The sequence below is a fragment of the Panicum hallii genome, chromosome 4, assembly GCF_002211085.1.
Source record: "Panicum hallii strain FIL2 chromosome 4, PHallii_v3.1, whole genome shotgun sequence".
NCBI classification, from domain to species: domain Eukaryota; kingdom Viridiplantae; phylum Streptophyta; class Magnoliopsida; order Poales; family Poaceae; genus Panicum; species Panicum hallii.
The window spans coordinates 48,712,906-48,739,345 of NC_038045.1; the positions used below are offsets into that span (position 1 = coordinate 48,712,906).

Genomic DNA, 26,440 nt, shown 5'->3' on the forward strand with positions numbered 1-26,440 from the left:
TCAACACACACAACTAGCATGCCAGAAAAAAAAAAGAGAGAGAAGAAAGTAGCAGCACAGCACTTTTTTTTTCATGCATGCACATGGATAGCTTGAGTACATGTATTTTCTAATGAAGCTGCAATAGCCGTATCTGGCTGTCAGGAACTGGTACGCATGGAAAATGAACTCCCAATTTATGATTGCAGTTGTTGACTATTTCCGTCAGCAGATCATGTGTTACTGGTACATCTAGTTCCCAATCTTTTAAGCTACTACTGAGCGACTAGTTTCCTGCCTGGCCCAGATCCTTTTTCTCCTTGAAACCTCAACTTTCTTGAACAATTCTCTGCTGTATACATTGAAGCACGCGGCACGCTTGCTTGCCTGTCTTTCTCAACCTTGCCATCTACTCAAGATGATAGCATGTTGTTTGCTCCCATGCTTAAAAACATGGTCAATTCTTAACCAGCTTTGGTGCCGCTTGACCGGTCGCATTCACCTTTTCAGTCACCGGGTATGCGAAGCTAATGATGCCTGCAGCATGGACACTCCTGGACCCGGGTTAAAGAACAAAAACTAGGGCAAAGAATTGAAATGGTGGGCTTTGCTGTAGCTGTGTGGCCCGGCCCTAGCAGAGGTTTTGACTCACCAGCCTGGTAGCTGTGTGGTAACAATGCAAAGTGTCCGACGTGCAGCTTTCGCTGTACTGTTCTTAAGAAAGTAATATCAATTATCAAATGCTTTATCTGATGCTGTGCCTCGTTTTTCTTTAAAAAAACGCGGTTGTGTTTTTTCTAAGTTTGTTATTTTGTTTTTCTAGGAAAGACAACATCGAAGGCTTTCTTAAGTCAGGATCCGTGCCGTTCTCTTCAAAATTACAAGATTTGATTATGGAAATTGGTAGTCCGCAAGGTTTGTAGCTATATAAATGGCACATCTTACGTTCCAAATGTAAGATATTTTAATTCATCCTAAGTCAAAATTCACATTGTACATTTGTCGATTTTTTAGAAAATATTTACATTTTTTTAAAATATTGTAGACACAGCGCAACCGCCAAAATGACGATTACGTTCTCGATCGAAATAATAAAATGACATGGAAGAACATAACTATAACTAGCATCTAAAAGGCAATAGCTACAGACAAAAGTATATATGTAAAATGCAGCACTATAAACAAGCGCTGGGGCGGACCAACGAAGAGCCAACGAGGGGCATATGTCCCAACTTATAATTTGAAAAACAGCAATGGTGCAAATTTTTTCACAATGTTTTCCTCTTCTCAAGAAAAACACGTCTATCTCACTATGAAATTTTGCCAATACGTGCTAAATTCATGAGAAGATGATCAGCAAGCTAGCAGATACGGTGCACGGTTAAGTTTAGACTGGCAAATATGACTTGGCCCACTTCACTACCACTAAGATTTTGCTCATGCTGCTGCCGCCAGAAGAACAGCTCACGAATGAAACAAAAGCAACATGGGAAGAACAGGATTTGAAACGCTCATCCAGCTTCCACTCACCTTCTGAGGCTGGCCGTTGCAAGTCAACTGTGCCAGCACCACTTGATGCTAATGGCGCCAGTGATCCATGGCCCAGCAGGCCACTAATCTCACTTTCTTATTAGGGTTAGGGACATGACGTGTCGTTTATCATATGAGACAGGCCTGCACTTTGTTTGTCTGCATTCACCGGTTTCTGAAAGAGTTTAATAGAGTTTTTTTTTTTTTGAGTTGGGACTTGGGAGTTAAGCTGAAACAGAACAAGATGATCAGACAAATTCTCAACTAATATGTGTCCTATATGGTCAGTAAGAAAAACCTTTCTTGATTTGATTATTTCCATCAGGGACAGGAAACTTCAGAGATTGAGGTTTGCAATTTTTGTTTTCAAATCCATCACTATCTACCTGACAAATCAAAACAACAAATGCTTCCTTTCCTCATGAGTGGCTTCCAAGTTCCTCCAGCTCCGCTGAGCTTCTAAAGCAAAACACCGAAGACCTTGTAAAGCAAAAAAAAAAAAACGCCAATAACTCTGCTGAACTTCTAAAGCAAACCCATCAGTTTGTAGCTGGCAAAATCAAACGAATGCAATTCCTGCAACACATTTTCCTCTTTACAGTTTCTTTTCTTGCTTTGCAATCACTACAATAAATCTAAGAAACAAAACGAAAGGAGAGAAGAAATCAATGGAGAAAAGGACAATATAGTGTGTGTTCAACCAACGTGCCAACCAAATGCAGATCACGAATGGCTTCCCTGCCTCCTTCCGGCAACCCAGAGCGTTGCCGCCCTCGCCAGCGACGTCCGGTCCTCCGCGGGAGCCGGCGCGCCATTGTCGCCACGGCCTCCTGCCGCCTCCACGTCCAAGCTCGCCTCGACCCCGCCACCGCCCCCGCGGTGCTTCTTGCAGCCGGCAGACATCGCCGGCCACCGGAACGACGCCGCGCGCCTCTCCCCGGCCGATTCAGCTGTCCGGCGGCCGTCTTCCTCTCTCTTGGCGGCTGGCACCATCCAGATCTTGGACGTGGAGAAGCTATCCCTGTTCAGGCTCGCAGTGCCGTCACCGCAGCGCCCGGCGGCGGCCTCCGTCACCGCCGTCTCCCAGGCACCCTTCTTGGAGCCCCCGAAATCCGACGCCGACAACGCGTGGCGGCGGCGCGACCTCGAGCTCCCGGGCACCCTCTTGGGCGTCGCCTTGATGGAGACGCGGAGCGCGGCGTGCTCGTCCATGACGTACTCGTAGGATCCCATGGACAGGCACCTCCTCTGTCCGAGACTTCCCCTGCCATTGCCATTGCTGCTACCTGTGCCATCGACGGCGAATTCCCTGGCACTGACATTGCCGTCGACGCACCTTAGCTTGCCAAGCTTCACCTCGACGATCTCCTCTGCATCCTTCGGTGCCTCCTCGCTGTCTCGATCTCCCGGATCGCCGCCGCCTCTGGAGGCCGTCTCGTGAAGGCCCTCGGACTCGAGCACGAGGAATGACGGGCTGCCCCCCGGCGAGTACTCGGCCTCGGCGAGGATGCTGCCCCGGCAGAGCGGGCATGTGGAGTGCGCAAGCAGCCAGGCGTCGATACAGGGCACGTGGAACGCGTGCCCGCACGTCGGCAGCAGCCGGAGCTTGTCGTCCGCGGCGAACTCGCAGAGGCACACCGCGCAGTCGAACGGGTCCTTTCCCTCGCGGCGGCCGGCCACGGCGCCGTAGGCGAAGACGGGCAGCGCGTCGATGAAGGCCTGGTCGACGCCCGCGTCGTGGAGGTGGAACAGCTGCTGGAGCTGGCCCTGGAACGCCGTGGGGCTGCCGTCGCCGACCCCGCCGCCCGCCGCCGCGTCGCGGACCCGGCGCGCCCGCCGCAGGCGCAGGAGGTTCTGCACCAGCAGGTTGAGCAGGCCGATGATGAAGAAGACCATCGCGAGGATCGCGACGAGGAGCACCACCCCCGGGCTCAGCTTCCGCTCGATGGCGCTCGCCACCGACGGGCCTGCATCCGGCGGCGGGGGCGGGGGCGCAGGAGCAGCGTCCATTCTCGCGCCCGCGCCAAATGCCAACCCCGTCGCCGCGACAACAACGACGGCGGCGGTGGAGGAGGAGGTGAAGAACGTGGTGTGCTTTGAATATGGGGGACGAGACCGAGACGGCGGTGGTGGAGTGTGAGTGGGTGCTCTCGCGGCCTTTGTTTGGGAGAGGGTTGGTGACGGACACCGTCACGCCGACGGTGATGCAACAGGGGGAGGAACAGAGTGGCAGAGCGGTGGCGGACCTGATGGTCAAAGGGTTTGGGATCCAAGGACCCGATGTCAGTGGAAGCCTGCAGCCAGAATGCAGAAAGGCGCTGCAGCCTGCAGGCAGAAGAACTCGCAGCTTTTTTTTCTGAAAGGAACTCGCAGCTGTTTGTCCTGGATGATTGTGCGTGGCTGCAGTCAGGTTCAGGTTGCCGGTTAGTCAGTGAGTGAGTCTGTTCCCTCCTCCTGTAAAGATGTTCAGAACGGAGCACTATGCCAAGCAGTGATCGGGCAGCAGAGACACCGGTCGTGCTCGTGCTCGTACCAGAAGACGAACTGTTGGGGCGCTATCGCCGTGGCCCTCCAGATCGCCGGCTGATAACACGGGAACAGTAGACGGACGCTGACCTCGTTCAGAGGCTAAGCTGGAGTGCTGCTGGTGCTAGCAGAACTGGCTGGCTGGCTGGCTGGCAGCGACCCGTCCTGGCCATGTCTTCTCCTGGATCTGGTGCCGTTCCATTGCCGCCGGCGACGGGTTCTGGCAGGCCCGCCGCGCCGCGCCGCCGCCGCGCGTTGCGCTCTCTCTGTAGTCTGCGCCGCCGTCTTTCCTCTTGCTCGGGAAGTAATAACAGCTGCGGCAGCTGGCTGGCGGTGCGGCTGTGGCCCCGCAACCACACGTGGCCGCGACTTCATGACGACCCATAGCTAGATTTTGCTCGGCCCGGCGGGATAACAAACAAGTATTAAGGCCTCCTCCTGCGACAGACAGCCCACCAAGCCCATACAACCCAGTGAGCAAAGAAACTGGTTGTTAATCTTTACTTTTTCAGAATTTTTCTGCTCTTTCGTTTCGCAGCTTCACAAGGAGGGGAAACATGCCCAGTTTGGCCTGACTCCTACCTGCCGCTGAACCTCGTGGATCTGTTTGCACGCTACCACTCTCGGGTGGCCATCCAAACCGGCAGAATCTCCACCTAAATCCCTGAACCTTCCGGACCTGTTCCCATGCCTCGACCATGTGCAGAGGCAGACTCCGCCCTGATTGGAAATGTCAGGTAGTTGGCCTTGGCCAGAGCCAGAAGGCTAACATGGGTACAGGGACGATCCTGATCCTGGTCCACCACAGGAACTGCCACCACGTTTTCCTCAGTTCAGTGTCACAAAACTACCAACAGAAAAGCACATGAGAAGATCCCCATTGGATAAGCCAGATCCATTAGCTGAGTGAAAAGCACAGCTCGAGCTTGGCCAGGTGTCTGCTCCTCAACAAAAGGGGCACCTGGTGGTGGCAGTAGGAGACCCTTTTGTTTGGTCTTTTTGCATGGTGTCGCAAATGCAGTGGATAGCTAGGCATACATGTCATGACCAATGGTGCATTGGCAGTGGCACAGGGGAAAAAAATTCTAGGCTTGCTCTACAGGGAAGTGACGGCAGGACACAGCAGCAGAACAGGCTGAGAAGGGCTAGGGAATGGCGGCAGCGTGATGTTACGAGGATGCAAGAATCGTGCGCGCTTTCGTTTCTGTTACGTTGCTGCTGGGCCTTCCAAGGGAAAACTGGCGTCATGATCGTGACCTTGGACGCGTAAGAGTATCAAATGACAAATTGCGGGATATTTAACTCCCTTTTTCCATTAATTTGAATGGTAATAATATGTGTTCCCTCCGGAAAAAAATGTTGTGCAGCCGGGATGCAAAGCCGCGTGTTTGCAGCCCCTCACAACCTGGTGAGTGGGCCCAACGAAAATGCCCAGACAGCTGGTTCCGCTGGGTTCGGCTCTATTTTTCTGCGGCTCTATCTTTCCGGCTCCATCTTAGTTTGTTGGGCATCGCAGCTCTCATGGAGAAAACAGAACGGACACACCAATCCCAATCTCGTCCACAACCACTCTCAATCGTCACCGCCACCGCCACCGCCACCAGTCCCAATAATCACCGCCGAGAATCCCAACACCGCCATCACTCCCAATTCGGAGCCACGGCAGCGCCGCAGCCTCCGCCGGGAACAAGGCCAGCAGCGAGACGATGAGGAGGGATCGCACGTCAGGGCTCCGCGCCATCGGACGGTGTCGGACAAGATGAGAGGAGGGGGCCGGAACCTGCTGCGCTGCCGTGCCCGCGTGAGCCGACCCCGTGGCCGCGACTGGCTCTCCCTCCTTTTCTTTTCACTGGCTACTTGTTTTGTTGGCTTCCTCGGCTGTCGATCTGCGCGATGGGCGGATGGCGGGCGAGGAGACGGACGAGGAGGCAACCGGGTGCCCTGCATCATGTGCCTTCAGGCGTGCGTTGTGTGGCTGGGTAGCCCTGTCCCTGCGCTGATGATTTAGAATTCCAATGCCAACTCAAGCTGATGATGCAGAATTCATTAAAATCAAGGCCAATTCGAGCTGATAGGCATTCTGTAGAGTTGGTCACAATGCTGCAATGTTAATTCAGTAGAACTATTTGTGTTTGTCTGCAATATTAATTCTGCAGAATTCAGTAGAACCAAGGCCAATTCGAGCTGATGATGCAGAATTCAGTAGAACTATTTGTGTTTGTCCGTAGAGTTGGTCACAATGCTGCAATGTTGCATCTCGACACCCATGTAAAGCCTATTGTACAATGTGTTGATGCCAAAATAAATTTGATATTTTTGTTCAATGGTAATATGTTATCTAAGGCATTCATGTGGTAAATAAATTATGTTCTGGATAAGCCTTGGAAGTAAGGCAACTGCACAAGTGCATAAATACCTAAAATTACAGCAGTGCATAAGTTTAAAAATGTACAGTCACTTAAATTCTGGTATGAACTATAACCGATAATAACAAAACTTCTCTATTCCTCAAAGGTTGTATCATTGTCTGGTTCATCAAAATGTAATTTCCATGCAGTTGTGGCTTCTTGATCAAGACCAAGCAAAAGACTCGTATATCCTCCAGGCAAGAAACATGGCACGGTGCTTGAAAAGTTAGCCAACATAGCGGTGTAAGAGTTTGGCGCTGACATATTTTCAGTGTTACTTGGTCCTTCTCCTGAAATATTTTTGAACTATTAAAAACAGAAGATGGTGATTAAGAAAAATAGTACATGCAGTAAAGAGTACCTTGCTTCTCAGAACTTCTTTTTTTCTTCTCCTTCTTCTTCTTTTCAACTATATTCCTTGCTCGTTTAGTTTTTGCACCTTTCACTACTGGTGGAACTCTAAATGATATTGTACTATTTACCCCATCTATAGCAGCAGGATAGGAACATCAACATCTCGAATCTTGCTTAGAGACTCATCTGCTTCCAATTCCAACTTTTCAAATGCTTTCTCTAAATCATCAAGAAGTGTTTTTGACCCTGAACACTTCAGTGCAACGGATGTTGCCATCCGAGACAAACGTGCAGCATGTGCTTTCAGGTTCTCATTGCCATTTGTTTTTTTATCAATATAAAAACTTTTTTTTGCATATTTTGTCCATCTACTCAATATATATTGTGATGGTAAAATGAAAACATCTTTCATATTGAATACCTTGAAGGCATGCTTGCACAATATACCTATAATATATGCAAGCCAATAGTCATAAACATATTTGGGAATATAAAATTTTAGTTATCTGCTTTTTCAGAAATAAGCATACCTGTGGACTCAAATTTTCTGCGGGAACAAGTAATGGTATTATCTGCACTATTAAATAATACTGTTGCTCCACAATCCGAATTCATATGTGTAACCATGAATATTGACATTAACCCCTCATTCTGTAACAGTTTACAGGAAAATGAAAATTAGGCTTTAAATTCTTCCTCAAACTCAGAATACATCCTCCTTGTATATGCTTCAGCAGCAGTCTTCAATAATGGAAAATTTGAGATGTAATTAACTAGTTTCTTCATACGTGACTTAAAATCTTCATCCAACTCATTTTCCCGAAGAGAAGCGGAGACTTTCTCACATTCGACGATGAGTTCAGAAAGACCAAGTTTCCTACGAAATCTTTTCTTGAAGACATTGTTCATTCCTTCACTCCTTTGAGTTGTTGTCATGTCAGCTGTAAAAGAGTTACGATAAACAGCAACCCATTTTTTTGTCAACTCATACAGATTTTCCATCCATGAGTTTTCCTCCAAGCTATAATTTGTCAACAATTCATTCCACTTCTTCTTGAAACACTCCTCTGATCTATCTTCGTAGACACATTTTTTAGAAGCAGGTAGAAACTCATGAGGGTGCTCATGAATTACATGACTCAGATGTTTAGCAGCATTGAAATATATGTGCCACAAACAAAGCCGATGACTTGTATTTGGGAATACATAAGCAATTGCTCCTGCCATAGCTGCGTCTTGATAAGTTAAAATTGTCATTGGATGCTTTCCTGCCATTGCTGTCAAAGAGGTTTCAAAGAGCCAGATAAATGAAGGAATAGTTTCATTATAATGTAGCCCCAAAAATTATTGTCTGCTTGTGTTGGTTGGTTCCAAGGAGTGGAGCAAAAGTCATTTCAAACTTATTTGTCTGAAATGTGGTGTCAAACGAGACAACATCACCAAAATATTTGTAATCCATGATAGACTGACCATCAGTCCAAAAGAAATTAGTTATACGACCGGTTGGCTTATCTATTTGGATGGCATAAAAAATGCAGGATTCTCAATCTACTTGTTCTTCAAGTATTCTAACAGCGTTTGCGCATCATTGGATTCTAAGTATTTCTTTCGCTCTCGACCAATTTCATTATTGCAATCAGTCCTCGAGAATGGAATATTTTCAGCGCCACCATAAAATTGCTTCATGAATTCATACATTTGTGATGGTTTCATCCTAGCTTCTCGTATTTGGGCAATGAGTAGTCTGTCAGCTTCTATAATATGTCGTTGTGATCTCAGCTTGCACTTCTTATTTGGACTGGCTAGATAATGGTTATGCCCAGGTACAATTTTTTGGACTGTCCAAACTCCTTCTCTGGTAACACCAAACTGAATGCTAGCATTGCAACCGGTTCTTGTGCTACCAAATTCTCGTTTGCTACAAACTAACTATTTTAAATATATGGTCTTATCTGCTCGGCACTTTGTATCACTTCTTCTAACGCTGAATGCAACCTTACCGGCATAGGTATTGTACATCTCATAAGCATCTTCCTCGGACTCAAACATCATTCCAACTTCAGGAATGATGACAGTCCAGCCATCTTTTTGATCAACCTATCGTAAGAGGAGCAACATGAAAGTCACATGAACAGCATGAAAGGCACATGAACAGAGTATAGATTAATTTTCTTAAATATTAAGAATTATTTTGTTGCCTCATCTGTTGTTGCTTCATCGAATGTGTTTTCATCCCCTTGACCAATTGGACCAACCGCCACCGATGCTTCATCTGTCACAATTGTTGCTCTAACGATGCTTCATCTGCCATTGATATTAAGATCGACTCCATGTTTGTGTTCATCCAGCACTAATAAGATCACTTGATCTTGACGTTGGCTGCGTTAAAATTGGTGGCGATGGAGGAGACGAGTATGCTGCCAGAGAAGAGGAGGATGCGGACAATCCGATGGGCGGAGGGCGGAGGCGACGGTTCTGCGGCGATGCGATCGGCCGCGGCGACGGCGTCGAAGTGATCGGCAGTGGCGATGGTTCCGCGGCCAGGCGATCTGCAGCTCTGACGGTTTCCGCGTCGGTAGGGTTTCTATGTTTCGGTTGGTTGTGAGCTGAATCGTACGAGCCGTCAAACATGGAGCCGAAACGAGCTTGGGAGGCGAACATCGGGATCAGCTCCTGCGTCTGGGCATTTTCGTTGGGCCCACTCACCAGGTTGTGAGGGGCTGCAAACACGCGGCTTTGCATCCCGGCTGCACATCATTTTTTTCCTAACTCCCTTTTTACTGTTTGCGTCTATACATTTTCTGTAACTTTTTGCAGATATTTATGAAGATATAAGTGATAATGTATGAACTTTTGACAATTTTCGAAGCGTACAAACAATGTGAATGGGTAGAGAAAGAGACGAGGCAGAAGCTCTTGCTCCCCCATGGTCACGCCACTTCGAAGCAAGCCTGCTCGAGCACTCGTCAACGAACCGGCATTACCGGGAGGTGGGAAGGACGACGCTGTTAAACATCTTGTAACTAAATATAGACATGTAACCGAACCAAATATGGAAGAGTCATGACCAGCTAAGGATTATAGATTGTCTAGGACTCTTGTTACTAAATTTAGTCTTTCCTAGTTTTATCTCTAGCTAGTCATATCTCCTTCATATATATCTGTAACTGCACCATGTTGCGTATGCATCTAATTAACAAGTAGCCACCGTGACCTCTGAGTTTAGAGGCCGGTGTTCCACCCAAGGCTTCAAGTGCGCCTCTGATTTAACATGGTAATCAGAGCATAGGCGATTCAAGAATCAAGATCTCCATGGCGTCATCAAGCTCGATGACCAATCCTCTTCTCGGCATTCAAGTCACCGAGAAGCTCACCCGCCAGAACCATGCGATGTGGTCGGCACAGGTTCTCGCGACCTTACGAGGCGCGAGGCTGGAGCGTTATGTCAACGGCAAAGCTGTTGCTCCCTCTGAAGAAGTGAGCGAGAAGACAGCCGATGGCAAGGTTGTCACGGTCGTCAATCCAGCCTACGAGGAGTGGTTTGCCGCGGATCAGCAAGTCCTCGGCTTTCTCCTCGGTTCCCTATCTAGGGACATCTTGGCACAAGTCGCCATCTCAAGGACCGCCGCTGAAGCATGGAAGGCGATCAGCGACATGTTCGCATCACACACGCGTGCCCGTACTACCAACGTACGTCTCGCCCTCGCCACGACGAAGAAGGAGAACATGACCGTAGCCCAGTACTACGGCAAGATGAAGGGGCTCGCAGACGAGATGGCTGCAGCAGGAAAGCCCCTTGATGATGAAGAATTGGTGATGTATATCTGCAATGGTCTAGATCCAGAGTTTAATCCTTTAGTCTCTGCTCTTATAACTAGGGTTGAACCTGTCACCCCCACTGAATTGTACTCACAATTACTAAGCTTTGAGACTAGATTAGAACTGCAGCTTGGCACAGGATCTTCATCAGCCAATTCGGCAGGAAGAGGAGGTGGCCGTGGCGGGAACCAGCAGTCGCGTGGTTCTGGCCGTGGTGCTCGTGGGCGTCCAAATTATGGTCGGGGCGCTGGCGGCCGTGGGTCTGGTGGGCGCGGACAGCAGCAACAGCCGCGCTACAACCAGCAAAACCAACCGCGCAAAAGCTTTCCCACTGGTCCTACTGCAACCCACGACAACAATGGGCGCCCTATCTGCCAAGTCTGCTTCAAGACAGGACATACGGCGCTTGAATGCTGGCATCGTTTTGATAAGAACTACGTTCCAGAGGAACGACATGTTGCTGCTGCTATGAGTCTCTACTCCATGGATCAAAACTGGTACATGGACACTGGTGCTACAGACAATATAACCAGTGATCTTGAGAAGCTCGCTGTTCGTGACAAGTACAACGGAGGCGACCAAATTCACACCGCAAGCGGTGCAGGTATGGAAATTAAACATATTGGTCATTCAATAGTTCATACCCCAACTCGTAATTTACATCTAAATAAAGTTCTCCACGTTCCAGAAGCTGCTAAAAATCTTGTTTCTGTTCATCGTCTTACTAAAGATAATTCAACTTTCCTTGAATTTCATCCTGATTATTTTTTGATCAAGGATCAGGTCACGAAGAACACCATACTTAGAGGGTCATGCCGCAGGGGCCTATATCCTCTTCCTCCTTCATCCATAATAAAGCAAGCTTTTGGAGTCATCAAGCCATCCTTTGAAAGGTGGCACAGTCGTTTGGGCCATGCTTCTGCCCCCATTGTGTCTAAAATTATTAGTATGAACAATCTTCCGTGTTTAGGTGAATCAAATAAAGAGTCTGTGTGTGATGCTTGTCAAAAGGCAAAAAGTCATCAGCTTCCTTATCCAAAATCGCATAGCGTTTCCAGCCAACCTTTACAGCTTATTTTTTCTGATGTTTGGGGACCCTCGCCCTTTTGTGTTGGAAGAAATAGATTCTATGTTAGTTTTATTGATGACTATAGCAAATTTGTGTGGCTTTATCCCCTTAAGCACAAATCTGAAGTTTTCCAGAAATTTCATGAGTTTCAAAATCTTGTTGAAAGACTCTTTAATCGAAAGATAATATCAATACAGACTGATTGGGGAGGCGAATATCAAAAATTGCATTCCTTTTTTTATCACATTGGCATATCTCATCTTGTCTCATGCCCTCATGCTCATCAGCAAAACGGGGCCGCCGAACGAAAGCATCGGCATATTGTTGAAGTTGGATTAGCTTTATTAGCTCATGCATCTATGCCTCTTAAGTTTTGGGAAGATGCTTTTATAGCCGCCACTTATTTGATTAATCGCACTCCCAGTCGAGTCATCAATTTTAAAACCCCTCTTGAGCGATTGTTTCAACAAAAACCAGATTATTCTTCTCTCCGAATTTTTGGCTGTGCTTGCTGGCCGAATCTTCGTCCCTGTAATGCCCACAAATTTCAATTCCGATCCACAAGATGTGTTTTCCTCGGCTATAGTCCTTTGCACAAAGGATTTAAGTGCCTAGATCCTCCTACAGGGCGAGTTTATATCTCTCGGGATGTCACGTTTGACGAAAATATTTTTCCATTTGCCCAACTTCATCCAAATGCAGGAGCACGTCTTCGTCATGAGATCTCTCTCCTTCCTTCTGATCTTAGGCCACCAACATCTGATCAAGGGGGAGAACTATCAAATGATCATATGTTTAATTCTAACAACTCATGTGATGAAGTATGTGCAGAAAATAGGGTGGATGCAGCAAATTCTGAAGAGCCTCGCGAGGTGAATCCAGCAAATGGCGTTGGCACTGGTGCTGATGCCAATTCGGTTCCAGGACCGACCCTGTCGCCATGTGGATCAAGCGGCATTGGTGCTGGTCCGCTCCAACCAGAGGCCGCCACGATGCCGACAGGAGAGGAGGAAGCCGGCGACGATTTGCCTACTCCAACCGGCACAAATCCCAGGGCGGAATCTCCTGCGCCGCATTCACCTGCCCCTGAATCATCTGCTCCAATCAGTTCTGAACCTGCTGGTATGGCTCCTGCTGAGGAAATTACAACGCGTCCAAGAACACGACTACAGTCGGGGATACGAAAGCCGAAGGTATATACTGATGGCACAATTAAATACAGTTGCTTTACCTCATCAGGAGAACCACAAAATTTAAATGAAGCTTTTGGAAATAAACATTGGAAAGAAGCTATGGATTTAGAGTACTCTGCCTTGATGAAAAATAAGACATGGCATTTAGTACCTCCAAGAAAAGGAATTAATATCATTGATTCAAAATGGGTCTATAAGATAAAAAGAAAAGCTGATGGAAGTCTTGACAGATACAAAGCTCGTTTAGTTGCAAAAGGTTTTAAGCAAAGATATGGTATAGATTATGAGGATACTTTTAGTCCTGTAGTAAAAGCAACAACAATCAGAGTCATTTTATCTGTGGCTGTGCCAAGAGGATGGAGTCTTCGTCAGTTAGATGTACAAAATGCCTTCTTACATGGAGTTTTGGAAGAAGAGGTATACATGAGACAGCCACCAGGATATGAGGATAAATCTTTGCCTAATTATGTTTGCAAACTTGATAAAGCTTTGTATGGTCTTAAGCAAGCGCCAAGAGCGTGGTACTCTAGATTAAGTACGAAACTACAGAGTTTAGATTTTAAGCCATCACGAGCGGATACATCTTTATTCTTCTATAACAAGGGAAATATCAGCATGTTTGTTCTTATTTATATTGATGATATTATTGTGGCAAGCTCAGTACCTAGTGCAACTACAGCTTTACTCAGTGACCTTAATAAGGAGTTTGCTTTGAAAGATTTGGGTGATCTACATTATTTCCTTGGAATAGAAGTGAACAAAGCCTCTGATGGTATAGTTTTGTCTAAAAAAAATATGCTTCAGATATTTTAAAGAGAGTTGGCATGAGTGATTGTAAACCAGCAAATACACCAATGTCAACCTCAGAAAAACTTTCAGTTCATGAAGGAGGTTTGCTTGGTCCTAGTGATGCAACACAATACAGAAGCATGGTTGGTGCTTTACAATATTTGACGTTGACAAGACCAGATATTTCTTTTGCAGTCAACAAGGTATGTCAATATTTACATGCTCCGACTACAATTCATTGGTCAGCAGTTAAAAGGATTTTACAGTATATTAAACACACTATGAAGCTTGGCCTAAAAATTGGGAAGATGTCATCTCTGTTGGTTAGTGGCTTCAGTGATGCAGATTGGGCTGGATGTATTGATGATAGGCGCTCTACAGGAGGTTTTGCAATTTTCTTAGGTTCAAATCTGGTTTCCTGGAATGCACGCAAGCAGGCGACTGTATCAAGATCAAGTACAGAAGCAGAATATAAAGCGTTGGCCAATGCAACTGCAGAAATTATGTGGATTCAAATCTTGTTGTTGGAAATTGGAGTTCAAGCACCAAGAAAAGCAAAGCTATGGTGTGATAACATGGGAGCTAAATATCTCTCTGCAAATCCAGTTTTTCATGCAAGAACAAAGCATATTGAAGTGGACTATCACTTTGTTCGTGAAAGAGTTGCAAAAGGATTCCTTGATATTGAACATGTGTCGACAAGGGACCAAGTGGCTGATGGATTTACAAAACCATTAGGTGCGCGACAATTGGAGATTTTCAAGGGCAATCTTAATCTAGAGAAGATTTAGATTGAGGGGGAGTGTTAAACATCTTGTAACTAAATATAGACATGTAACCGAACCAAATATGGAAGAGTCATGACCAGCTAAGGATTATAGATTGTCTAGGACTCTTGTTACTAAATTTAGTCTTTCCTAGTTTTATCTCTAGCTGGTCATATCTCTTTCATATATATCTGTAACCGCACCATGTTGCGTATGCATCTAATTAACAAGTAGCCACCGTGACCTCTGAGTTTAGAGGCCGGTGTTCCACCCAAGGCTTCAAGTGCGCCTCTGATTTAACAGACGCCTCCTCCACGGCGACCGAGCATAGAAGAGGAGGCGAACCCTCGCCCGTGTCTTCAACCTCCAGCGGCTAAAAATAAACGGGGCTAAATTACAGGGACCTCCATCAACATCGCCGAGCCCCGGAAGCATGTACGACACGACTCCAATGGCTATTTTTGACACCTCCCCTTCTCTCTCGTCCCCTCCTTAGCGTGCGCCGGCACCGCCATTTCCGAGGAAGTTTCGCAAGAGGGAGCGCGATAGAGAAGGAGCGTGGTTACATAGAGGAGACGCGCGTCGAATCAGAGGTTTGATCTTCGCGAGGAAGAAAGGAAGAGAGAGAGAGCAGAAGGTCCGGTCGGCGCCGGTGGAGGAGCCGCGCTGCCCGGTCGCATGCGAGGAGGATGCGGGTGCTGGAGGAGGACCTGTACCCGTCGACGCCGGGGAAGGTGAAGGTGGAGCGGGCGGGGTCGATGAGCCGGCACGTCCACCGCTGCTTCGCGTCCACGGGGACCATGTTCCTGTGGGCGCTCTTCCTGGTGGCCATGACAGCCACGTACCTCAGCGTCCACTCCTTCGTCGACACCTCGTCGCGCTACTTCGCCGCCTCGTGGGGCGGCCTGCACTGGGAACGGCAGATCCGGGCGTCGGCGTCGCCGCGGCGGCCGCCGGGGTCCGCCGAGGGCGCCGGGCTGTCCGTGCTGGTGACGGGCGCGGCCGGGTTCGTGGGCACGCACTGCGCGCTGGCCCTGCGCAAGCGCGGCGACGGCGTCGTCGGCATCGACAACTTCAACTCCTACTACGACCCGTCGCTCAAGAAGGCCCGCCGCGCGCTGCTGCGCTCCCACGGCGTGTTCGTCGTGGAGGGCGACATCAACGACGGCCGCCTCCTGGCGAAGCTCTTCGACGTCGTGCCCTTCACCCACGTGCTCCACCTCGCCGCGCAGGCCGGGGTGCGCTACGCCATGGAGAACCCAGCCTCGTACGTGCACTCCAACATCGCGGGGCTCGTCTCGCTCCTCGAGGCCTGCAAGGACGCCGACCCGCAGCCGGCCATCGTCTGGGCGTCCTCCTCCTCCGTCTACGGCCTCAACGACCGCGTCCCCTTCTCGGAGGCGCACCGCACCGACCAGCCGGCGTCGCTCTACGCCGCCACCAAGAAGGCCGGCGAGGAGATCACCCACACGTACAACCACATCTACGGCCTCTCCGTCACGGGGCTCCGCTTCTTCACCGTGTACGGGCCCTGGGGCCGCCCCGACATGGCCTACTTCTCCTTCACCCGGAACATCCTCCAGGGGAAGCCCATCACGGTGTACCGGGGCAAGGACCACGTCGACCTCGCCCGGGACTTCACCTACATCAACGACATTGTGCGCGGCTGCCTGGCGTCGCTGGACACGGCGGGGCGGAGCACCGGCACCGGCGGCAAGAAGCGCGGCCCGGCACCGTACAGGATCTTCAACCTCGGGAACACGTCGCCGGTGACGGTGCCCACGCTGGTGTCCATCCTGGAGAGGTACCTGCGGGTGAAGGCGAAGAAGAACGTGGTGGAGATGCCCGGCAATGGCGACGTGCCGTACACGCACGCCAACATCAGCCTGGCCCGGGAGCAGCTCGGGTACAAGCCGACAACGAGCCTGGAGATGGGATTGAAGAAGTTCGTGAGGTGGTACCTCTCCTACTACGGATACAATCGGGGAACGCATACCTTCAGGAACTCATGATGAGTAAATACTCCGTGATTCTGCCTGGGTCTTCCACACTCTGATCGGAGACTGACATTCTTTTGGTTCTGGGGAAGGATTCTGTAGTTGTTGATCAGGAGAGGAGGGAACGGCGATAGAGCGATGAAATGGAGGGGTGGATCCTCTTCATTCTGTATTTTGTTCTGTAAATTGTACCACTTATAGATCAATTATAGATTTATCTCTTCTCAAAACTGAAGGTGGATGCTGGTATATAGTGCGATTTTACAGGTGCCGGCACAGTTCAGGTTCAGATCAACGTGGGATACGGTGTTTCCACATAAATTTTGCTAATATCTTCTCGACACATTTCGATTTCAGAGGGAATAAGGAAAACTCCCTGTTCTAATTTTTGACTTAAAAAGTCTGCACAGCCTTTTTTTTCTTTTGCGCAAAGAGGTTCTAGAGAACTAATCAGCAGCTTGTTCGTCATCCCAATTTTGGCAATGATAGCTTGGAGGTCCTGCGGTTCTTCCGAAATAGGCTGTGATTCCTTTTAGTCTGTGGTGTATGTAGTTCTCTTCACTCTGTAATTATCAGAGTTCACAGGATCATCATGGACTTACACTACACTAGTCCCCACAGAAAGCTCAAATCTAAAGAAGAGCAGTAACATATCATACCTCGAAATCTAATGGTGGGCAAGACAACCAGGAAAGCTCCTCTACTTGGCTAATGTCGACCGTCCGTGGCAGAAACATGATGGCATTTGGAGCTATTTTCTGAGCAGCTTGGAATGTTGTGTACCTGCACGCAAAGATGTAATGTCAAGACCCAAGTGTGCATGGGCTCTTGAATGCCATGTTTTCATCCTAACGTAATAGTGAAAACATGTCAACAATTACTCGTTACCAACGTAAAATTTCTGGTTCACTTGGAACTATCTGTGGAAACTGGAAACTTTGATAGTCATAGCTAGAGAATTGCGGAGCTACACTTGCATAGTTGCTAATAACTTGCCAGGATAAGATGTCAGCGGATGCTACAGCTGTTTGAAGGATTCCTTTTTTCCATCTTTCAGAAAGGAGGAAAATAAAATTAACGAATGCCGTACCCGTCTTTTGGCTTCAGCATATCAAGGGTGTAGATTGGAGCATGGATGTATGCTGGCCCTCCCCAGGGTGGTGAAAGGAACACCAAATCAGCCTGGTGCCATAGAAGCAATTAATCAATCAGGAAAAATTTGACAGCTGAAATTACTGCGCATTCTTCTTTACAGTGACAGTATGGCACGGTGCAGATATTATGGTATGAGGTTTAGGAATCAGGAGCTCAAAGCTTGAATGCTGGTCGTCCAGAGCTTTGACAAACTCTGACGATTTTTAAAAATTTAATTCTCCCTGCGCTACTGAATCACTAGACATACCTTGAGGAAAGGTGCGAGGCGGAAGAAGTCACCGACGACGAACTCGATCCTGTCCTCGACGCCGTAGACCCTCGCGTTGTGCGCCGCCAGCTCCACCTTGCGGGGGTCGATCTCCACGGCGACCACGTAGCAACCCCTGCGGCACGAGACCACGGCGGTGACCGAGTTAGTTGCTGCGGCACGAAAAGAAAATGGATGGAGTCCGGCGCACGGGAGGTGAGGCGGCGCGTGCCTGGCGGCGAACTGGATGGAGTTGCCGCCGCACCCGGCGAACGCGTCGACGACGAGGTCCCCGGGCGCGGCGCGGGCGGCCTGCGACGCCGCGACGGCCTCCGGGGTGGCGGAGTACCAGCCCTCGGCGTCCATGCGCACGCCACGGTCGTACAGGGAGAAGAGGCTGTGGCGGTGCGCCCAGTACTTCCCCGCCACCACGGCCGCGTCCACGTCCGCTTCGGCGGCGGCATCGGGTTCCCGCGCCGCCCCGACGGCCTGATCCTGCGGCTCCTCCGCCGCCCCCGGGCGCTTCGGCTCCCCCGGTCTCGTTGCCCTGCGGTTGCGCGTGGGCCTGGCCGTGAGGCGGCGGCGGCGGCGGCGGGCGGTTTTCGTGGCAGTGGCGTCAAGGAGGCGGAAGAAGCGGTGCGTCGTGGTCCTGTTGTGGAGGAAGGGGAGCACGCGGGTTCGGCGGCCGGGGCCTGGTGGCGCGGCGTTTGTTTTCGCCATGTTTGGTTGGTTGGTCTGTCCTCCGTTTTGTAATCGGGGTCTCGCCGTCTCGGGGCGGAAGGCGACGAGTCCAAAAATGAATTTGGAAAGTCACCTCACCAGTCACCACTCACCACCATTTCAAGTTTTCAACAGGGAGGGTAAATATCTGATGTCTCACATGTTCTTTTCTTAAAAATATGAATCACAGAACATTCTTACAAGCAACGAATTCCATAGTTATAAGCAGTGGAGCTACAAATCAATTGCATCAGCTCACACATGAGGCGGTTCAATGTGCCAAGGAAACAACATCATACTTCGAATGCGGCGAAAATCCAGACGTACAAGTTGCTTCACGCATTGCAGGTTACAATCCTGGTGTGCAATGGAGGAAAAATGTTTCTGACGCTTTCCGCGCAGTGCAGCACGTCCTTCACCGGTTACATTATATTGTAGATTAGAGGATTCTCTATGGATCTGTATAGCTTCAAGGTTCTGCAGAAAATGCGGCGTAGCTTAGCAAGGCCGAGACATGAAAACAAGGCCACCCAACAAACATGGGCGGTGCAAGAAACAGGGGCACGCAAACTTACTGAGGGATGAAGCGGCAAGTACCGTTAACTCCCCTAGAGAACAGAATAGAATGTTAGGAATACGACCACTGCAGTATGAGCTTCACAAGTACTTGGACAACCAAGGAAGATCGGGGGATTCCTTGAGGGCAAAGGTTACATCGTCACTGCCGAGCAAGAAAACTTAGTATTAGATCATGAGAGAAGAAAGGCTCAAACCGATACTCTTTTGTTTTTGAATTGGAAATTCTAGATGCAGTTGCATGAGCTGACCTTGGGTAGTTTAGCTGCAGCTTCTGCAACTTGTGCTTACTACCTTCTTCACAGAGGATGACCTTGCTTTCACCAAGCTTGCAGCTGCAAGTGGAATATGTAAAATTTATTGATATAGATCACCAAATCAAATAAAAGGAAGTGCAAATAAAAGTTAGAAGAATTCAAAAGTGTATGGAAACATCAATGTTTATATCTCACTAGCATAGACAAAAATGCCACAGATGAAGACAATGTCCAAGAATAATAAAGAATGTGCACAAATAATTCCCAGCTAACTAAGAGCAACACTGCACCAAGTGTAGGAAAAAATGAGCTAGCTGAACCAACTTTAACCACCTTGAATCATGGTTCAACTTTCAAAAACAAATCCACAAAAAAATTAGCACACAAGAGACACAAGGATGCAATAACAGCAGAACCCGAAAGACTGAACTTTTCACTTCAGTTTGCATCCAAGCATGCACTAGTCCATATATTGCTTTGCATGCAACAAATTTACTAGAAAACCATAATGAAATGGCATCACAGTGTGCAAAACATACTCAAGTTGGGAGTTGGAACAAGGAATTCCAATGTAACTACATTTGCAAGGGCACACAGAAGCAAAGGCAACAAACAACATCACTAAATACATTATACATGATGGTATGTGTACATGAACTCATGGAGTCAACTGTATGTAAAAGCGACTTTTACACATTAGAATGGATTAGCATACCAGATTTTCATGAGAGTGTCGCATCCAGGCAAGAGTTCTCTATTAACGTGGCACCAGGAGAGAACTGTTGTTGCTAGCTGCAGAAAAGAAAAAAAAGGATTTTCTTCTTCAGAAGAACGCATACTAAAACGTCGTTATGTGCATGGCCCCAGACAGGAATGCATAAAAGAGCAGCATTGTTAATATCCTGCCGCTGTGAAACTTCCAAAGTAAGCATGAAACAGTTCATCTGATGCTTCAGTTCACATGGACAAAGGCAATACAGGTATGGTGATATGAGGAAACAAGGATACAACTATACATCAAGTGTATGCATATTTTCCTATATCTTGGAACAAAACAGTAGTATGGTTATAGGGTTTGGAGTGGAGCTAGTGGTGATGGTATCGGAGTGAACTTCACTTGGGAATGTTGAATGGGAGGTATCGAGGGGTAATAGATACTGATGCTGCATGTTGGTGGGTAATAGATACTGATGCTGCATGTTGGTGAGTATCAGAGTAACACAGTGGTGCAGTCACAACAGTTCCATCCAGCTTAAATATTGTAGCAGACTAGCAGGGGAACATAAAATAGGGGAAAACAAGAAAAAACCTAGTTAGTGGTAACTGGAGATTGCCTAAACAATTCAACAAGGGATTCTGAAGCTTGAATAAATTGTTGAATTCTCATAATAGAATGGCTGGAATAGTTTAGTCGTCAGAAAAAAAAATGACAGCAAAGCAAAGAAAATACTAAATGAAGAGTTCATTGTAGATGGCACTTCCATGGTCTGTATACCCTATACTGACAGCATGGGGCTGAAACAGCCACGGAAGGGGTCGTGCCACACACAACTGGCCTGACAAATTAATGTACAAGGTAAGAGTCTTCATCCTAAGTATTGGAGTCGAAACAAGACCATGGTACATAGGCACCAAGGCCTACAGAACCAGCCATCCGTACAGCCTGACACCTGGGCTTGACCAGGCAAATTTTTGTTTGCACCCATAATATTAAAAACTAACATAGGAGATAAAAGAACACCAAAATAAAATGCACTCACCTTATCAAAAGTTACTTCACCTAGTCCACTTTTGTACAATTCATGGACCATAGCAACCAAAATAACTTTTCCAAACTTTGGGCAGTTCTTCATCACCTGTAACGAGATGAAAATGTTGCAAAGTTACAAATAATGTCAGTTTGACTGTATTTATTGATCTGGCTCATGTAGGAGGCAACCATTGTCCACTTACTTGAATATGTGGTGCCTGAAAGACTTCCTGAATAGCAGCTTCTATATCACCCATGCAAACAACACCATCTCCTACAAGTATGGGGATCCATGTTTAATGGGCTATATACAATCTTGGAATTGAGTCTAAACAATAATGATAAAGTCATAAAACTGCAGCAAAGGGTGGATTTGTATTGGTGATCAAGGTTTATGTAAGCATAAAGAAAGAAAAAATCCAATGTAAACACTTTTGGTGACTAGATCCCAATACATATGTGCACAGTACCTTTATTTGCAGAAGTCTGTCCAGACTGTTGAGACTGTTTGATACGGTAGTCTGCGAACTCCGCTGCCCTTCTGCAAATTTCTAAAGCTCGCCTAGCATCACCTGACATGGCAGCTACCTGCATGCAAAGGAAACATAATCAAATGAATGAAAATCTGTGCTAAAATTACATTAGAAAATGGCTTAATATCACAGTGAAGTTAATTAATGGGGTATATGAGTTGCTAGCCATTTTAAATTATTTGTTTGCACCAGACTTCAACATTTTTTTTCAGACTGCGCGAGATGACCTCTTTTTTTGTACTATTATTCGACTTTTATGCCTCATACACCTATCATGGCTTCAGCTCTGATCTACCATAACATGAACTTATCACTTCATGTGTTGCTGGCACACTTGCTGCCTCTTAGCCTCTGATTTGGTGGAATGATGGCCAGAGTAACAGTGGTGGATGAAAAGTCATGACAACAAATATATAAACATGGTATTGCGGGGGGCAAACCTTTCTAGAAGCAAATTCAATAGCCTGTTCCTCAAAGGCATCAATACCCTTCAGACGACTTGTTATAATTTCCTGCAATTGCCGAAAATTGTATGGGCCAAAACACAGTCGTTGGATACCCATCCGACTAGATATACGAGGCAATAACTTTTCTGGGAGATCCATTGTGTTTGCTATGCCTGCATTCATTAACAAAATAACCAAGGGGTAAATAAAAGGTAAGGCAAAAATCAAAGATAAAAATAAAGAATGATCACCTATAACAACTAGGTTGGAATTTGGTTTGGTGGGCCAATCAAGAATGTTATAAAGAACCTGATGAAAGATAGTCAACAGTCAAATAACGGGGGGGAAATGAAAAATGGAAATACCATTAATAAAACCTACAAAACAAAATAGGTAAGCTACTAGGTTTGTTTTGAATTATTACCGATTGGTTTCTTGTCAAAAGAAGATCAAGCTCATCAATGAGCAAAATAATTGGCTGTTTTGCTTGCTTCCCAATTTTCGAAACACCTGAAAAATGCTCTGTTAAATAGTGAAGAGCCTTTTTCCACCCAACCCTATGCCCACTCAACTGTTCATATATAACCTGCATATTTTCAAAAACATACCCATTACAATTGTTTCCTGAGGGTTTGTGCCAGCTACAGTTGAGTAGGGCAGATTTATCATTAGGTAATCAGCAGAAGTACCTTGTAGATATTCTCAGGAGAAGCTAATTTAAGACCATTAATTTCTATAAAACAATATGGCTTCAGAGTTCCGGAATCTAGTTCAGATCTCAGCCTCCTCATAACAGCAAGTACACTCATAGTCTGCAGGTAGACGAAACAGAAGATAAGGTTTAATGTTTAGCCACAGAAGATGAGATGAAACCATAAAAGCAGCAAAAAAAAAAGATGGCTTCTTACCTTGCCAGTACCAGGTACACCATGGATATAAAGGCAGCGTCCTAGACATTGGTCATTACAAATTGCATCCTTCACAAATGTAGATATCTCCTCCATTTCTCTGAAACAAGACTTCAGCTGAGTAGCAGTTTTGTAAGAAGCATAAGAAACATCTAACAAGATGAACAAACATACTTATCCCTGCAAGGCAATGACTTAGGAAGAGTTGCCAGTAACAGGGTTGCTTTCGCCTTCTCCAGCTCAGTCTTTTGGTGGCACCGAACATGCTCAGGAATTTTACGTATCCCAATTTTTTGTAGGCCATATGTCCTACCCTTCCTTGAATTCTGAGAAATATTCCATTTCAGTAAAACAATATAAAACAGCAGATGAAGGGAGAAAAGAATGGCTATTACCGCCGCCAACTCATGTGATTGATTCCTTCTGGCAGAGAAACATGATTTAGGTTCTTCCTCCTCGTCATATTCTGAATCTTCATCAGTATCACTGTTATAATCTTTACCGGCATTGTAAGGCTCATCACTGGGATCTTCCTTTATCTACAAGAAATGAAGAGGAAGAACGATCACTGGGTAAATTGCAATGGTGTCCAAGCCTCTAAGGAGAGAATTTTGAGTTTATGTGCATCTACCTCAGGCTCATCGTCAATGTCAGCCAAACGCTTAAAATTATGCCAGTGTATATCATACTCATATTCACAATAAAATACATCATCCCCTCCATCATTGGCATCCCTGAAGTCTTTGGGGCACATTACAGAACAATGTCTAAGGATTGTTTCCATCTGCACAAGCCATATGAACAAAGAACTTAAAACTACAAATGAACAAGCAAATAAAAAATTGTGAAAGAGCCAACTACATACAGAGAAGAGAATGATCACCTCAATGTCACCAAGATCATTAGTACGATACAGTTCTCTCCGCAAATTATGTGGCTGCCTTCCTGCTGTAGTCTCTTCAGGGATAATGTACCACCTTACCTTTGCCCGGAATGTACCATCTGGCTCCCTCCATAAACTGTTGCAGACAAAAGCATCTTACGTAAACCCACAGACAATGCAGAGAACAAGAACTATCATTACAATAAGAGGCGTATCTGGAGATATATTCAGGTACTTCTACCATGACAAATCATATTTGTAACCCTTTTTTACTTTAGGAGAAAGCGGTGGACCAGGCACACAGCAGTATATTGAACAATAAAGCCTCTCAAAAAACCTATATTACCACTAAAACATTAAAAACTAAAAGTAACTGTTTTTATTCATCACTCAGTGTAACACACATAAATCATGAATAGGGAAAAATGTTGCACGGTTTATCCAAACACAGCACTAATTCACCACCTCATTTCCAATTCACAGTGTCACCAACTATAGCCAATGCAAATGTCTCGAAGAAAAACAAAATACTAGGCCAATTTCCAGAGCTGTATGGTACACCACATTAACTTCGAAAGCCAAAGCAACGCCAAAACCTCACTGACCTCTCGATGCGCGCAGCCCACAAATCACTGGAGAGGAGTTTCTCCTTGGCGGTTCTCACGATGCGCTTCCCCTCAGGAGGCCTGGGCCGCTCGACTGCCTTGCCAGCGCGCTCAGCCTCGCAGTACGGGCACGCCCAATCACCTTCAGGAACCCGGCGCAGCGGCGGGCGCACGCACCGCAGGTGGAACCCGCCGAGGCATGCATCGCATTCCACCATCACCCCGCCGCCGGCGCGGAAGCACACGCGGCACTCCTCCGCCTCTGGGTCCTCCGCGTCCGACTCCGCGTCCTCCCGACGCTTCACGTACACGTCGTCCCCGACCTCGAACTCCCCGCCGTCGTACACCACCTTCCGGTAGTACGCTCTCTTTCTCGGCAGCCGCCTCTGCCGCTTGGGCTCGCCCTGGGCAGGGGTTTTGGGCGACGGCGCGGCGCGCTTGCCCCTGGTGGCGGGGGTCGGCGTAGCCTTCACGGGCACTTCCGGGGCGGCCTTCGTGGGAGTTTCGAGGAGGCGGCGGGAGCGTCGGATGGTGGATGGTGTCGCCGGGGACACCGGCGCCGGCGAGGTCGCCGATTTGGACTTCCGCCTGGGCGTGGGCTTAGACGGAGTGCAGAGGTCCATCTGAGGCTTGGTGGAGGCGGCGATTGGCTTCGCCGGCGAGGATCTGAGCTTGGATTTGGAGGGGGTGGCGGGGAGATCCATCTCCGGTTCTCGCCGGAGACGGCGAGGGAAGAAAGGAGGCGGAGGAAAGGGGGAAATGTGGATTTGAAATGGAGGGGACTGACGGATGCGGACGGCGTTAGGGTTTGGGCGGTTTGGCGCCCATTCGCACTGCCGTTTTGGTACTTTTGCAATTTGGTCCTTTGATTATGGAGATTTGGTCGACTTGGCCAGAGAGATTTCCATGTCACTTCAATTTGATATTCCATCTTATAAGACATTTTATCGAGAGAAAAAACATCCCCTACACAATTTTATTGAAAAAAAAAAGACATACACCAAGCCGATTCCATCAATTTTTGCCAACATGGAGCCCTTAATGCAAACTTTAATCTATGTTAGATATTCCTAACAAGTTCAAACTGCCCTAAAAAAACAAGTTCGAACTAAAAAACCTAAGGTTCCATAAAAACACAAGTAAAATAAATGGCCGTTCGATTAAACCTTTTTTTGCCAGTGGACCAAACACTAAAATACATTTTTTTAACACCATGATATTGTTAAGCGATAGGTCACACGTCATATCCCTTTGTGTTGTCGCCAACGTGTCATTTTTTATGTGCAATTGCTGTGTTTTATGCGGAAATTTTGGCTTTGATATTCATAATTTAAGAGAAGGGCTAGTGTGTTTAGTGCATGTCGGGTTCTGTCCGGCAACAAAACTCATGCCTAGCAATGCCACATGAGCAAGAAAGGCACTAGAGAAATGGCATGGGTCTAGAGTGCATCACTTAACAAGTAGGGTTCTAGAATTGCATTCTGCGAGTTCATGAAACTAAGTGGTATAGTGGTGCGGATTTTAAGGATTGCACATGTATTTTACTCTAAAAAAGCATTAATAAAACATATAAATATGGCCCATTGATTTTCACTATATGCAAAATTTCTTCACAACAACTTATCTACCGAATAAAGCATAATCCAAGCTCCAAAACAAACTTAGAGTCTAGCATGGCTTGTAGTTCCTCCACTCTGACAAAAAGGGCAGAAAGTGATTTTGCAAAGGAGTCGATTAGAGCTTGCGACAAAACATCTTATGGGTGAAATCTCAAAAACTCAAGTGACATGTTGTTTTTTCTTTCAATTTCTCCATTCTTATTTGATTAATGCCAAGATAATTGTACATGAGACAAGATTTTTTATTCTCGTTTGCTTGTTTGGTTAGTCCGTTATTCATATGGATTGGAGATAATAAATTCCACGCCCC

The 26,440-nt window shown here is 47.0% G+C and overlaps 4 protein-coding genes and 2 non-coding genes across 7 annotated transcripts; 2 read left to right on the plus strand and 4 right to left on the minus strand.

Moving 5' to 3' along the window:
- Positions 1-2,029: 2,029 nt before the first annotated feature.
- Positions 2,030-5,245, minus strand: LOC112890042 (RING-H2 finger protein ATL13-like). The gene is made up of 2 exons (XM_025956869.1): positions 4,618-5,245; positions 2,030-4,473 (listed from the first exon to the last, which is right to left on the minus strand). Exon 2 carries the CDS (start codon positions 3,517-3,519, stop codon positions 2,233-2,235), a length of 1,287 nt encoding a protein of 428 aa, XP_025812654.1. The 5' UTR covers positions 3,520-4,473; positions 4,618-5,245; the 3' UTR covers positions 2,030-2,232.
- A 5,344-nt stretch (positions 5,246-10,589) lies between these two features.
- LOC112891308 lies at positions 10,590-10,728 on the plus strand. The gene has a single exon (XR_003228527.1). It is a non-coding gene; the product is annotated as a small nucleolar RNA Z247 (small nucleolar RNA).
- A 4,054-nt stretch (positions 10,729-14,782) lies between these two features.
- On the plus strand, positions 14,783-16,446 carry LOC112890594 (UDP-glucuronate 4-epimerase 1-like). The gene has a single exon (XM_025957457.1). The coding sequence runs from the start codon at positions 15,124-15,126 to the stop codon at positions 16,444-16,446; it is 1,323 nt and encodes a 440-aa protein (XP_025813242.1). The 5' UTR covers positions 14,783-15,123.
- A 206-nt stretch (positions 16,447-16,652) lies between these two features.
- Positions 16,653-18,688, minus strand: LOC112888583 (trimethylguanosine synthase-like). The gene is made up of 5 exons (XM_025954816.1): positions 18,066-18,688; positions 17,834-17,969; positions 17,522-17,613; positions 17,091-17,214; positions 16,653-16,994 (listed from the first exon to the last, which is right to left on the minus strand). The coding sequence occupies exons 1-5, from the start codon at positions 18,551-18,553 to the stop codon at positions 16,878-16,880; spliced, it is 957 nt and encodes a 318-aa protein (XP_025810601.1). The 5' UTR covers positions 18,554-18,688; the 3' UTR covers positions 16,653-16,877.
- A 3-nt stretch (positions 18,689-18,691) lies between these two features.
- LOC112888582 (origin of replication complex subunit 1) lies at positions 18,692-25,268 on the minus strand. 2 transcript variants are annotated; one of them, XM_025954815.1, is made up of 17 exons: positions 24,512-25,268; positions 23,907-24,042; positions 23,655-23,807; positions 23,419-23,562; positions 23,198-23,349; positions 23,024-23,123; positions 22,805-22,927; positions 22,540-22,701; positions 22,367-22,424; positions 22,110-22,288; positions 21,607-21,724; positions 21,340-21,410; positions 21,147-21,242; positions 20,102-20,178; positions 19,381-19,464; positions 19,129-19,274; positions 18,692-19,030 (listed from the first exon to the last, which is right to left on the minus strand). In XM_025954815.1, exons 1-16 carry the CDS (start codon positions 25,213-25,215, stop codon positions 19,211-19,213), a joined length of 2,421 nt encoding a protein of 806 aa, XP_025810600.1. In that variant the 5' UTR covers positions 25,216-25,268; the 3' UTR covers positions 18,692-19,030; positions 19,129-19,210. The 2 variants fall into 2 exon arrangements, with proteins under 2 accessions (XP_025810600.1, XP_025810599.1); XM_025954814.1 differs by lacking the exon at positions 22,367-22,424 and having other exon boundaries at positions 22,110-22,181.
- LOC112891230 lies at positions 23,670-23,747 on the minus strand. The gene has a single exon (XR_003228458.1). It is a non-coding gene; the product is annotated as a small nucleolar RNA snoR28 (small nucleolar RNA).
- Positions 25,269-26,440: the final 1,172 nt, after the last annotated feature.